At 39.5% G+C, this 12,954-nt stretch overlaps 1 protein-coding gene across 12 annotated transcripts; it reads right to left on the minus strand.

Annotated features, from left to right (window-relative positions):
• Positions 1-1,626: 1,626 nt before the first annotated feature.
• On the minus strand, positions 1,627-12,660 carry LOC18428746 (uncharacterized). 12 transcript variants are annotated; one of them, XR_016048123.1, is made up of 5 exons: positions 12,043-12,660; positions 9,308-11,890; positions 3,991-4,148; positions 2,847-2,938; positions 1,627-2,107 (listed from the first exon to the last, which is right to left on the minus strand). XR_016048123.1 is itself a non-coding variant. In XM_088856495.1 (2 exons), exons 1-2 carry the CDS (start codon positions 12,163-12,165, stop codon positions 9,465-9,467), a joined length of 2,577 nt encoding a protein of 858 aa, XP_088712621.1. In that variant the 5' UTR covers positions 12,166-12,536; the 3' UTR covers positions 8,896-9,464. The 12 variants fall into 12 exon arrangements, 1 of the variants encoding a protein (XP_088712621.1); XR_016048118.1 differs by having other exon boundaries at positions 1,627-2,082; positions 9,308-11,918; positions 12,043-12,536; XR_016048117.1 differs by having other exon boundaries at positions 9,308-11,918; positions 12,043-12,536.
• Positions 12,661-12,954: the final 294 nt, after the last annotated feature.

A 12,954-nucleotide genomic window follows, 5' to 3' on the forward strand; every position in this document is an offset into this window, starting at 1 on the left:
ATTCTTGAGTCTATAGCATAGCCTTCCCAATCTGTTGAACATAAAGGCAGTTAACATACTCTGTAACAGGTTTCCCTATCACGGAATCACTTATACGTAGACTTTGGAACCCAAATTGGGAAGTTTGTTCCATTGACCGCTCCGACACAATCCTACGAAGGAAATATCGAGTGAGCAATAACATTCCTAGCTAGCACCATGAAAATTACATCCTACAACTGTGAACATTTGGAACTTTGAAAACTGGGTTGAACCACGGATCAGTGGAGATAGAACTGTGTGTTTAGTCCGGCTAGGGGAATAGGAAGTACAGGGCCAAAGTCCATTGCATTTTAGCATGTTATTGAAATAGTAGCTAATTTTCTGGCCAGAACGCTGAAATTCAATTTCTAAACCTACCACATTCATCTCGCGCAACTGTGCCCAAGAGAATGGCCACATGTTATTCTACCAGCATATTCCTAGTACTGCAGAAGTACCTTGACATGTTTCATCATTTTACAGACATCCAAAGAATCCTTATCTAGAATCAAATCAAAGCAATCACGACCATGAGAACCAAATCTATATATGCCATGACTGCAGCCCCAGTTACAGAAGGAAGTGTAGTTTTGTTCATGAACTTCCCAGCCCATGACTATGCCTAGGCAAGTAGAATCTATGGAAAATCATGAAACATACCCCACCCATACTGCACATACATGTCAAGAATTGGCTTTACATATTTACAATTGTCCTAGTCATGAACAACTCCATCCCGCTGTTACCATCCTCCTCTTTGGATTGTTTGGCAAATCGTTTTTCAATAAGCAGGGGCAAGGTAAGGAAAGAAGAGCACTTGTTCACCATGGTACTGCTGGCTGGAGTATCTCCCCTCTTGGTAGGTGGCAGGAACGACCAATAATAAATAGTCGTCTTGGGTGTGGTCATCGCAAGGTAACAAGCATGAGAGGAAGTCAGTCGGGTACCACGCTTCGGAATCCTAAGCATGGAGTTTGTTTCCTTTATGACAATTATCTCAACTCCTATCCTGTCTTGTCTTTAACTGCCCTGTCCGGTTTAAGAGTCCACGTCTGTTATCAAATGCCGATTTATCCTGTTTTTCTGGACTGGGTTAGTATGAAGTATGCCTCCCTCAGCCGGAATGGAAGGAAAGTAGGATATATTGATTCACCTAGACTAGCCGGGACGGAACGGAAAGGCTGTTTGACCTGCCATGTCGAAAGCGCATCTCAGCTCGAACGGCCGCCATTCAAAACTAGAATGATCGACTGGATGTTTGATCTCACTATAAGTTTTCTTCAAAGTTCTCATCACGTTTTTAAGCCCTATGTTTGCAGAACCCATAATCATATTTTGCACACATGCCCATTGTCATGTGTCCACCCATCCTTGTGGAACCCCCCCATTGGCCAACACTAGACCCTTTTCCATGCTGTCTAGACCCTTTTTCATGCAGTCTAGCGTGAGTTCAAATAGAGTCATCCTAAGGGGAGTCCCCTTGTAATTCCTCCTAGAAGATTGGGTATCCCTTCGTATATATTCACATGAACATATATTCATTTTGCATGGAGCACATATATTCACATGAAGGAATGAACCAGATGTTGAAGTCATAAACCAAAATTTTGTCACATCAACAAATGAACCAAATTTCCAATACATAAGAATTGAACCACATGCACCCCATACATGCTACAACAAAAGATTAAGTTCTTCAGTTATGTGCTAATACAATTTTAGTTATTCCTAACAAATACAAAAACAAAAATACAATGTTAAACATAAAACTAAAAACTAAGGGGTTCACAATTGCATGCTTTTCAGACGATACTAGTGCAATAGATCTTTGAATCTTCGAGTACCTTAACCAACACTGCATTGTTTGTTAGTGGAGACACCCCGACTTCTATGTTCTGGTCCTGTAACCTCAGCAGAAACTCATCACAGAAATCATTCCAGTTGCCACCTGACTGGGATTTATAATACCTTCCATCTGGATTCTTTATAGATTTGAATGTGTGTACCAAGTATGGTCGAGTGCAACAACTGTTGGTTGATGAAGTAGGCACGCTTCATTTTCTGATAAATATCATATTTGTAATTTCTGGATAAATATGAGTAAAATTCAGTTCCTGATAAACAGGATTTACTTAAAAATTCATTTTTTGATAAATATCAGTAACTACCAAATTTATTGATTTGCATATAAATATAGTAGAATATCAAATTTACTGATGAATATCATTAAAGGGTGCAGTTTTTATTGTTTCTGTAGTGGTAAAGCACACTGTGATTTTATGAAGGAGACAAGAGTTCGAGTCTTGAGGATTGTGTTTTACGTCTTTTTAATATACCGAACAGCATTAGCATTACGATATTAACATTTATTAGTGCATCAAGTACACAAAAATTTACTATCCCTTTTTAATCTGTCACGGGTTCTAAACTTGGGACTGACATTTTTTTCTGTTTGCAACTTGAAGTTCATGTAAAAAAGGAAAAACTTTATATAAGGTGTGAACCTTATAACATAGAAGCATGGTGCACCTCAAGAAATGCACTGGACGAGATTGTTCTAACATTGTAGAACATTTGAATTGATCATCTTGATCTCGAGATGCATGGATATATAAATAATAATAGTAATAATGAAGTCCTAAAATTAGTGCATATTGTGACACATTATCCGGACCGTCTATTTTCAAGTGTCTAAGATCTGCTTCATCTGCACTATTTTTAGAACTTTAAATTTTATAATGGAAGGTGGAAATAGATTTTTAGGTAATCGTAAGGTTTTAAGCGTCAAAAGTGCATTTTCCGGCAGAGTTTAAAGGTGTACTTACTTTGTTGTTTGATATAAACCTCGCTTTAAAAAACTGAGCATGCATGAACCACAAGTTTCAATCCCATGACAGTTAAAACATCAATGCCCACCCTACAACACAGACTCTTAACACTTTGTCAATTAAAACATGCAAAACACTTTCATATAAGGTGCTGATATGTACTGGAAAACAGTAAAGTCACCTAACATGATAGTCAGTGTATCGGGACTCTGTTTAAATGTCAACACGCAACATAATAAAGAAGTTGCAGCACACAAGTAACACTGGTTAATTTGAGGTTTGGGGAATTGTAGGGCTTGGGTAGAGAGAGAGAGAGAGTGGGGTTAAGAGAGAGATATTGAGAGGGAACAGAAGAGGGGGAGGTGGGGGCCATGTTTTGCCTTCACAGAAGCCTGTGTCCAACCCCTTGAGTTGGCTGCAGCCTTCCCAAAAATGGGGAAAAGCATGGAAATGCAAGCCATGTTTCCCGCATCACAAATTGGGGAAAGTTACCAGAACCAAGAAAATAGGGAAAAACTCACGTTTTCCTTGTCGTTAAATAAGGCCTAAAGTGTCCTCCAAATAAAAGACTTGTTAAAATGGAGAAAAAAAGTGTCTTCACTTTCAAAACAAAATATGTGATTCTACTAGCATATGTAATGATGTAGGGGGGAACTGCACAAGAGAACTTTGGAAAAAAACAAAAGATAATATGCTCCTGCTGGAGCATATCGTCAATTCACTCCCTCAAGTAAAATCCTATGTAGGTGTAATTTCCGGACCTTAAATTTTGAGGACGTAACCTCCTCAATCTAGTGGCCAACCTAGAAAAAACAAAGAAAAATCATGCGCAACTCTACATATAAGAAAAAGGTACCTACGATTGTATAGAGTCCATCTAATTTTCAAACAATCAAATCTAACTGTTTAGAAACTTAATATAAATTTTAATTCCAAAAATATTTGTTTGGTGAGCCTGTTGGAAAACCCCAAATATCAAATGGGAAAGTCCTCCTAAGTCCATCTTTTGCCAAGAAAGTAAGTGTGATAATGCGTTCTCACAGGAATAAACCATTCACACCCTTCAAAGCAAAAAGAATTCTTCAATTTCCAAACATCCAATTGATGCGTGGTTTGGACGGTATAAGTCAGAAGTACTCACTTTTTGGTTCATTGTAATTAAGATATTCTCTCCCGATTTCCTTTGTGACTGTGTTCCCCTTGCTGCTGGTGCTCTTGGCTTTACGCTTCTTCACTGCAGGATACATGAAAGCTGGACATGCTTGTCCCCTGCAGTTCCACACCTCTGCATGAAATACTCTGCAACAACAAAACACGGCATCAAAAATTATATATAATCTCTCTCTCTCTCTCTCTCTCTCTCTCTCTCTCTCTCTCTCTCTCTCTCTCTCTCTCTCTCTCTCTCTCTCTCTCTCTCTCTCTCTCTCTCTCTCTCTCTCTCTCTCTCTCTCTCTCTCTCTCTCTCTCTCTCGCGCTACAACTCAAGAAACAAACATGGCTATCCAAGGGGAAAATTTTCCCCTTGATTGACAACTCAAGAAGCAACCATGGCTGTCCAGTGGCAAAATTTCCCCAATACAAACTGCAGAAGGGAATCTGGAGTGTCAGTAAAGATGCTTTTATCAGGGTCAAGACGAATCACCAAAACATGCTCTCTCTCTCTCTCTCTCTCTCTCTCTCTCTCTCTCTTTCTCTCTCTCTCACTCTCTCTCTCTCTCTCTCTCTCTCTCTCTCTCTCATGGCTCATAAAATCATGGAGTTGTAGTCAACTGTGAAAGTCTTGCTAACCCTTACAGCCCTAGGCAGCCTCCAAGAACATATGAAGCCCATGGATGAAAGGACTTGGCACGTGTGATTGGTATTGGGGTAGCAACAATCACAGCTGCTAACTTTTGCAATGAGTCTTTTGTTGCATGGAAGAATAATGGGTCTTTAAATCTCCTAGGAACACTCAGATTCAGTGTGAACATATATAACCTTAACGTGGGTGAGTGCATATAGGATAGGAAAGGTTAGCATATGACTCGGACTTTATAAAGTAGAGCCACACCTCAAAACCACTGCAGAAAGTGCAGTTCTAGTGCTGGAAAACCCTCAAATTGATCATCTTAACCTTAACAATTATGGATTTAATAAAAAAAGGGATTTGAAGCCCTAAAATATTACATCTTGTAATAAATCATCTGGACTGTCCATTTTCATGTGTTCACAGAATTGCCAAATCTTTTCCCTTTTTGGAGCATTAAATTTTATAATCAAGGGCGGAATTAGATTATTGAACCATCATAAGGGTTTCTGGCATAGTAACTGCATTTTCCGGGAGGGTTTTAAGGTCCAGATTTTCTTTTTATCATAAATCCTAAGCCTCATGCTCACCGCACCCATATGTGAGTGTGTGTGTGTCCCCTTATTTCTATGCAGGATTTCATTGTTGGATAAGGTCCCAATCCTAAAGATGACATGTGTACAGTTATTTTGTGTAGATAAAGGTATCCATTTCAACCCATTAGTCAAAGAGAAAGTGCAATATATATTGATGGTGTACAGTATCTGGGTGAATGTCCCGCTGGACCCTGCCATGGTCAATCTCCACCTTCTGTCATTAGGGATGGATGGGGGATCCCCCTTTGGTGAACTTTGTACACAAATAACCATTGCAGTTCCGAACATTTGTCCTACATAGAAAGGTTAAACTGGTGGACAAGTTTGATCTTTTGCCCTTTTCTTTTTTGAATTGAATGGATGGCCTACATCTCATGCACTAGTTGTACATGGAAATTACGTGTCCATCTTACCTGTGATCCTCTTTATGTCATGCAAATATTTAAGGGATTTGCTGTACATAAAGCCAAAATAACGGCAAGGTTCCAATCTGACCTAAGTGAAAGAAATGTCAGGTCTCATGCACACACGTGTGTGTGCGGGCACACACACAATTCAATTCATAGAGTACATGCACCTACCCATCTCCACCACCCAACACAAGGGGTGGGAAGCACATAAATTTACATTGAGGGTCAGCATTGAGTCAATACCTCTTTGTCTTAGTTATGGACGACTTAACTAGACACTTACAAGATGAGGTACCATGGTGCATGTTGTTCGCAGAAGACATAGTTTCGATCGATGAGACTCAAAATGGCGTCAACACAAAGTTAGAACTTTGGAGGGATACTCTAGAATCTAAAGGTTTTAAAATTAGTAGGACAAAAATAAAGTATATGGAATGCAAGTTTAGTAATAACAGGAGTAGAGATGAGAAAGTAGTCAAGATTGATGATCAAGAAATACAAAAAAGAAATGGGTCGATAAAAGGGTCGTAACCTGGCGTTGGACCCGCCTAAGCAGGGTCTCGGGAGGGGTGGTTTGGAAACAATCCTAACCTTTGGCTTGTGCACAATGTGGCCGCTCTCAAGACTCAAACCTGCACTCGCGCGCTGGCTACCCGAGCCTTTTACCTCCACACCAAGTGATATCATGCGTCAATAATCTAGGAAAACAGAGAGATTGAAGAAGATGTCGCACACAGAATTAGAGTTGGGTGGGCAAAGTGGAGATGTGCAACTGGAGTTTTATGTGTCGTGGCATTCCAAGGAAGCTAAAAGGCAAGTTCTATAAGACAACTATGAGACGAGCTTTACTTTATGGGACAAAACGTTGGGCAGACAAGAAACAACATACCCATAGAATGAGTGTAATTGAGATGGATGAGTGAATAGACAAGAAAGGATAGAATTCGAAATGAATACATTCGAGAGAATTTAGGTGTGGCACCAATAGGCGATAAGATGAGAGAAAGTAGACTTAAGTGGGCTGACCATGTGTGGCACATAACCCAATACAACACCTGTTAGGAGGTGCAAGTTAGTTCAAGTAGAAGGCTCAAAATGAGTAAGGGGTAGGCCCAAAAAGACATGGTTGGAAGCAGTGAGAAAAGACATGGGGACTTATGGCTAGAATAGATAGAGCAGACTTCACAACGTAAAATAAGCCCTTTCAACTAAGATGGTTAGTGTATAAGGGACATCATAAACAAAACCATACTTCTGGAGGGGCAATATTTATTACTCCATACATGCATATATATAAACAAATATAAATATATGAATGCATACAACACTTGCATAAAAAGTAAGCAACCACATCAACATCAACACGACACTCATTTAATGCATTGATCTATGCCTTTTGGTTTTGACAAGTGAAAACATAACAATATCATTTTTTCATATTTTTTTCTTTTCATTTGACAAGTGAAATCACATTAAGGTTAGTCTCCCAAAAATATCAAACAGTACAAACAATAGTTTCTTCATCTCGCGCCATTTATGGTGAATTAAAAGTCAGAACTGAAGCAAGTTATCCAAATATGCAAGCAGTGAGGCTGACCCCTAAGCCCTGAAAAACATTCCAATGGATAAATGTCTGGGTCATCCATTACACAAGACACTGATTTGCACATGTATACTTCCTGAGTCATCTACCACAATAGAAAGTTGCATGCTTTGTTCAGCAAGTGAGCACAACTCTCAAGTCTAGGCATGCAATAAACGTTTCTAACAGCAAAGAGCAAAGCACTATGATTAAAAGGGCCGTAACTTGGTGTTGGTCCCACCTGGGAGGGTGAGCTGAAAACGGTTCTAATCTTTGGCTTTTTTTTGTACAAAGTGGCCGCTCTCAGGAGTTGAACCAGCGTTCTTGAGTTGGCTACCCGAGCCTTTTACCGTCATACCAAGTGACGGCCCCTAAGCAAAGCACTATGAGTAAAACTATCAAATACAAGTCAAAACTAATGTTAAGTTGTTGAGGAATACAACTTAGCCCTAGAGGTTCCTAGGTGACCCAAGGCCTCTAGCCCTAACACTGAGGAGAAAAAGGGAGATAATTCTCCCTTTTACTTACCTTACCTTACCCGACAGAAAAAAAGGGAGACAATTCCCTTTTACTTACTTTACCCGACAGAAAAAAGAGAGTTAATTCTCCATTTTTTGTCCCGGTACCCATTTGTCCTTTGTACCCATACCTATCCTATATACAATAGGGGACTTGATATGTAAGCTCCTTTCATGATTCGGATTCATTCTCCATCGGTGGATCACTTTTTGATGACTTGTAATTTCTATCTAGTTCTATATCTATTTCTATTTTATTTCTAGCTATCTATATGGATAGATGGATATACCTCTATATTTTTTATAGGACCGTCACCTCAAATCTTGACGATTGAACATGGATGGGCAAATATTACTATGATAAAGAAAGCTACAAACTGTTAAACCTTCATAATACATGTAACTCTTTTTCCCCAAAAATAGAAAATAACAAAAAAAACAAAATGCGATAGTATATGGTCATGTGCACTCAGTTATGCTTTACAATTATGGAATTTTCCTGGGAGCTTTTCTTGATTTCAGAAGCTTCAAAGCATGCCCAGCATCAAATACATCTAACTAGCAAACATATGCTCCAGTCGTCCTAGAAGAATAGTCAAGGCCAGACTTGTGATAGCTAATTAGCTCATCCAAACAAGAAAAATCCTTCTATATGGATATACATGCATTTAAAAGATACGAAAAGGAAAGAAAACTGCAAGCAAGAAAAAGTGCATCAAGAGAATCAAGGCCTCTTACAAATCAACAAAAATAATCAAAGTTTCAGTTGATAATTAGGAAAGCAAACAAAAAAGGGGGGCTTTCACAGAAAATCATTATAACTATAACTTGATTCGAGTTAACAATGGTTTAGGCTTGCCTGACTCATACTTGCCCAATAAAAAGAAGGAAAATGATGAGCAAAAAAAATTCAAGTTTAATTGAAAAAGGGTACCCCAAACAGCAATAGCCCGGTCCTTCACATAGCTCTTTAGTATGTCCAGTTCAACATAAGAAGCACAAAGAGCAGTCCAAACCAATCGACATTGATACAAAAGAAATCAAGTATACCCATATTTCATAAGAAGATACCTGCATGCCAAAAACAAACAAACATATGTGTATGAACATATGTTATGCATGTCTCTGTTTATGTATCAACAAACCAACCAACATTTTTTTTCTGTGTAATTTGAAATCTTTTATTATTGAGCACAGTAAAAATACATTGCTTAGGATGTTTTCTGCCCTCCAATCTTATAATTAAAACAAATATGACGAGAACCCAAGCAAGGCTTCATTTTTTACACAACTCTCTCATCATTGCCTCCCAAATTAGATGCATGGGAAATGGTGTCAAAAAATAGTTCTGCCGCTATCAAGGATGATTACTGGTCCAGTATTTCGATGCACTTGGGTTTAACAGAAGATTAAGCACAATCTCTTTGAGATGTTCTCCAATTCAAGAATTTCTGTCATAAATAATCATATGGAACAACCGCATCTAAATAGAGAGCTTCTAACTTAAAAGATCCTCTATCAAACAAGGGCAAACTCATGGAGCAAAGCCATTCATTCATACTTTACCTGTTTCAATCTGGAGTAGTGATGGTCTAATGCAAGTAATCTCCAACTTTGAATCACCACCCGAAATGGTCTTTAATTGCTTGCAGTATTTCCTTTGAATGACTACATCTTTCCCCACCATGCAGACTGATGAGCACATAATTATGGCTCGTCCATATTAAGGATTACTTGCTTCTAGGACAACTTCTTCCTCTCTTACTTGCTTTCTAAGATCATCGGCTATATGAGCATTGCCTACTTTCTCATGTGCCTTAATCAAGGCGCTCAACGCTTCATTACTTGGGGCCAGCCCATCATCCATCATATTCTGCAGTAGCCTAGTGGCTTCATCCAAATTACCAATTTCACAGGAGGAATGGATCAAAGTACCATAAGTAGCATTATCTGCCTTTGTCCCTTGCCTCCTCATCTCATCAAGCAATTTCAAAGCTTCCCCAAGATCGCCCTTTTCGCAGAGCGCACCTATAAGTTCATTATACATAGCAAGACTTATTGACACTCCATTGTGTAGAGCTCCATTTCTCAGCTTGAAGGCCCCAATCAAATTTCCTTCTTTGCAAAGAGAATGGATGAGCACACGATAAGTAACTTCATCAGGCTTGATGGCCCTTGCTACCATCTCCTCAAATAACCTCAAAGCCTCTCCCATATCCCCTCCCTGACAATGCCCATTAATAAGTGATGTATAAGTGATTGCATTTGGAAATACCTCTCTCTCTTGCATCTCCCCAAACAAGCGATGGGCCTGCTCCATATTGCCCGCCTTGCAATGGCCATCTATCATTATGGTATAGGTCGCAGCAGTTGGTGTTAGACCCTTTGCAAAGATTATTCTAAACATGTCTTTGGCCCTCTCAATGTCACAAGACTTCCAAAGCCCATTAAGGATAGCATTATAGGTAAATATGTTCGGCTCTATCTTCTTTTCAAGCATCTCTTCAAGGTATAAAAGAGCCTCAGCGATCTCACCCATCTTGCAAAACCCTGAGATCAAAGCCGTATAAGTGTAAACATTAGGAGTCAGACCCTTACTGTGCATCTCAGATAGAACCCCAAAAGCCTCCTCCATCTTTCCAGCCTTTGCGAGGCCATTAACAAGCACAGAGTAAGCCCTCACATCTGGGATCACACCTCGGCCCAACATAGCACGATAAGTAGAAAATGCTTCCTCTGTGTTTCCAGCTTCACAGTATCCATTAATAATGGTGGTGTATATAACATCATTTGGAAGTAAACCTTGATCGAGCATCTCATTGAAGAATACAAGGGCATCACCCATCTGCCCAGCCTTGCAATGACCATGGATGAAAGACCCATATGTAAAAGCAGTAGGCTCTAACCCTTCACCAATCATTTTTTGGTAGTATGACTTTGCCTTGTCAATCTTCCCTGCCCTGCAAAGGCCACTAATAAGGGTATTATAGCAAAAGACATCCGGAGGCACGCCTGTCCCTTCCATACCATCTAAAATCTCACAACCCAATTCGACATTCCCTTCCTTGCAGTGAGCTTTAATAAGAGTAGCACAAATAACAGCATTTGGCTTCACATTTTCCTTTGACATTTCCTCCAATACACCATTACATCTCTGTAAATCCCCCGATCTACACAACCCATTTATCAAAATGCTGTAAGTTACCACAGATGGTTTCACTCTTCTTTGCTTCATCTTGGCAAGAAGATCGAAAGCTCCGGCCAAATTCTGATTCTTACAATGGCCTTCAATAACTGAAGTATAAGCCATGGAATCTGGGGTATAACCCATCCTCACCATCTCATCCAAGAGCTTATCAGCTTCTTTCACCATACCCTTTTTGCATACCCCACGAATAAGCATGTTATATTGTATAGCACTGGGCTGAATACCCGAGGCCACCATCTTATCTTTTACACTGAAAACCTCTTCAATTTCTTCTACTCTCACCAAACCTTCAATCAAACTACTGTAAATGTAACAGTCAGGCTTTAGTCCATTCTCAAGCATTTCAGTGATAACCCGTTTTGCCTCTTCAGTCCTTTTCTCCTTGCATAGACCATGTACAAGAGCACCATAAGTGAACCCATCAGCAATCAATCCTTTTTGGGCCATTTTCTTCTTCAATTCAAAAGCTTCAGATAGAGAACCAGCTTTGCAAAGACCCAGTATAAGGGTGTTATAAGTTATGGCATTTGGGGCACATCCCTTCGTCTCCATCTCAGATAAAATCTCTTTTGCCTTCTCTATCTCTCGACTGTTGAGGTGAGCACGAAGTAAGGTGCTATAAGTATACACATCAGGTGAAAATTCACCCGGAAACAGGCCATTATAGACCTTCCAAAACAAACTCATCTTATCCTTTTTAAGCAAAGCATTCAAAATTGAGTTGGTGCGACGCAAATTAGGTCTAAAACCCATGTTTTTCTTCGAAAATAAAGCATTTGAAGCTTCTTCAAGCATACCCATCTTCACATATGCACCAATAAGCACATAAAAAACCACCGGATTCGAATCACTCCCGCATTGATGAAATCCATTAGTGACTGATTTCACAATCTCCCCTTTACCCAATTTCTCAAGCGAAGAATAAGCCCTAATCATGCGCTCTAACACACCACAAGCAAGGACAAACAGCTGAGAGTTACAGAGAGTTACAGAGAGTTACAGCCAAAAATGAGAATGAATCTAGAGTTCGTGAAGCACGCATTTGTTTCTCTGACCAATTAAAGAAATTAAGCAGGCGTTTGGGATCACTTACCTGGTTTTGCAACAAAGTTTTATGTATCAGATTAGGCTTGAGCTTGTGACGAAGGTCAGAACTATCAATGAAAAACTCCCAATTCTGTCTTCCAACAATTGCAGAGCTTTTCGAGAATGTCATGGTCTTCTTGGGTTGCTTCTATTGAGGAATGGGTGCAAAAAGGCCTGGTTTCTAGGAATATACAGGGCATTAAAAGGCATTTTTGGCGTATGAAATGAGTTTTCTTGAGGAGCTTCTTCATTGCCTCGTTCGGCAGTTCTGTTTTTTCAGAAGAATAACGATATAGGGTCCCTCGTTAATCTTACCACGAGGGAACGGCTTCTTGGCAATGATCACCCACTCAAATTTTTAGAGAGAGAGGGAGAGATTATCACGGAGAGAGAAAGAGAGAGGGAGTTTATGAAAGAGAGAAAGAGAGAGAGAGAGAGAGAGGAGACAGAGCGAAGGGTTAATGGCTGCTAGCCTGCTACGGTGGGTGCTCGTTCACTATGATTTATATATGGACAATACGCTCGCCGGGGAGCACGAAATCTTTTGGCTGAGAAAGTGAGAATACGCGCACCAACTCCTCCGAATAAGAGCAAGAGGGTAATATTCTCAGAACATGAACTGCACGACTTTTACTTTTGGACCATGGCATTATTTTAAAAACGGGTGCGGTTTGTATAAGGGTGGAGTTTGTGTAGAGCCGAGGCTCTAAACAATCAAAATAGAACCCACCTTCGAATAGTGAGGAGAAATATAATTTCAATATTAGAAAGTTTTATGATACCTTTAAATTATATTTTTATCTTTAGTTATAAAATTTAAAGCTTAAAAAATAGTGTAGATCAAGGAGATCTATGAAAACTTGAATATCTTGAAAATTGACGGTTTAAAAATGTGTTACAAGATGCATTATTCTAGAAC

This window comes from Amborella trichopoda, chromosome 13 (assembly GCF_054954075.1).
Source record: "Amborella trichopoda isolate Santa Cruz 75 chromosome 13, AtrichopodaSantaCruz75HAP2 v2.0, whole genome shotgun sequence".
Lineage (NCBI taxonomy): Eukaryota > Viridiplantae > Streptophyta > Magnoliopsida > Amborellales > Amborellaceae > Amborella > Amborella trichopoda.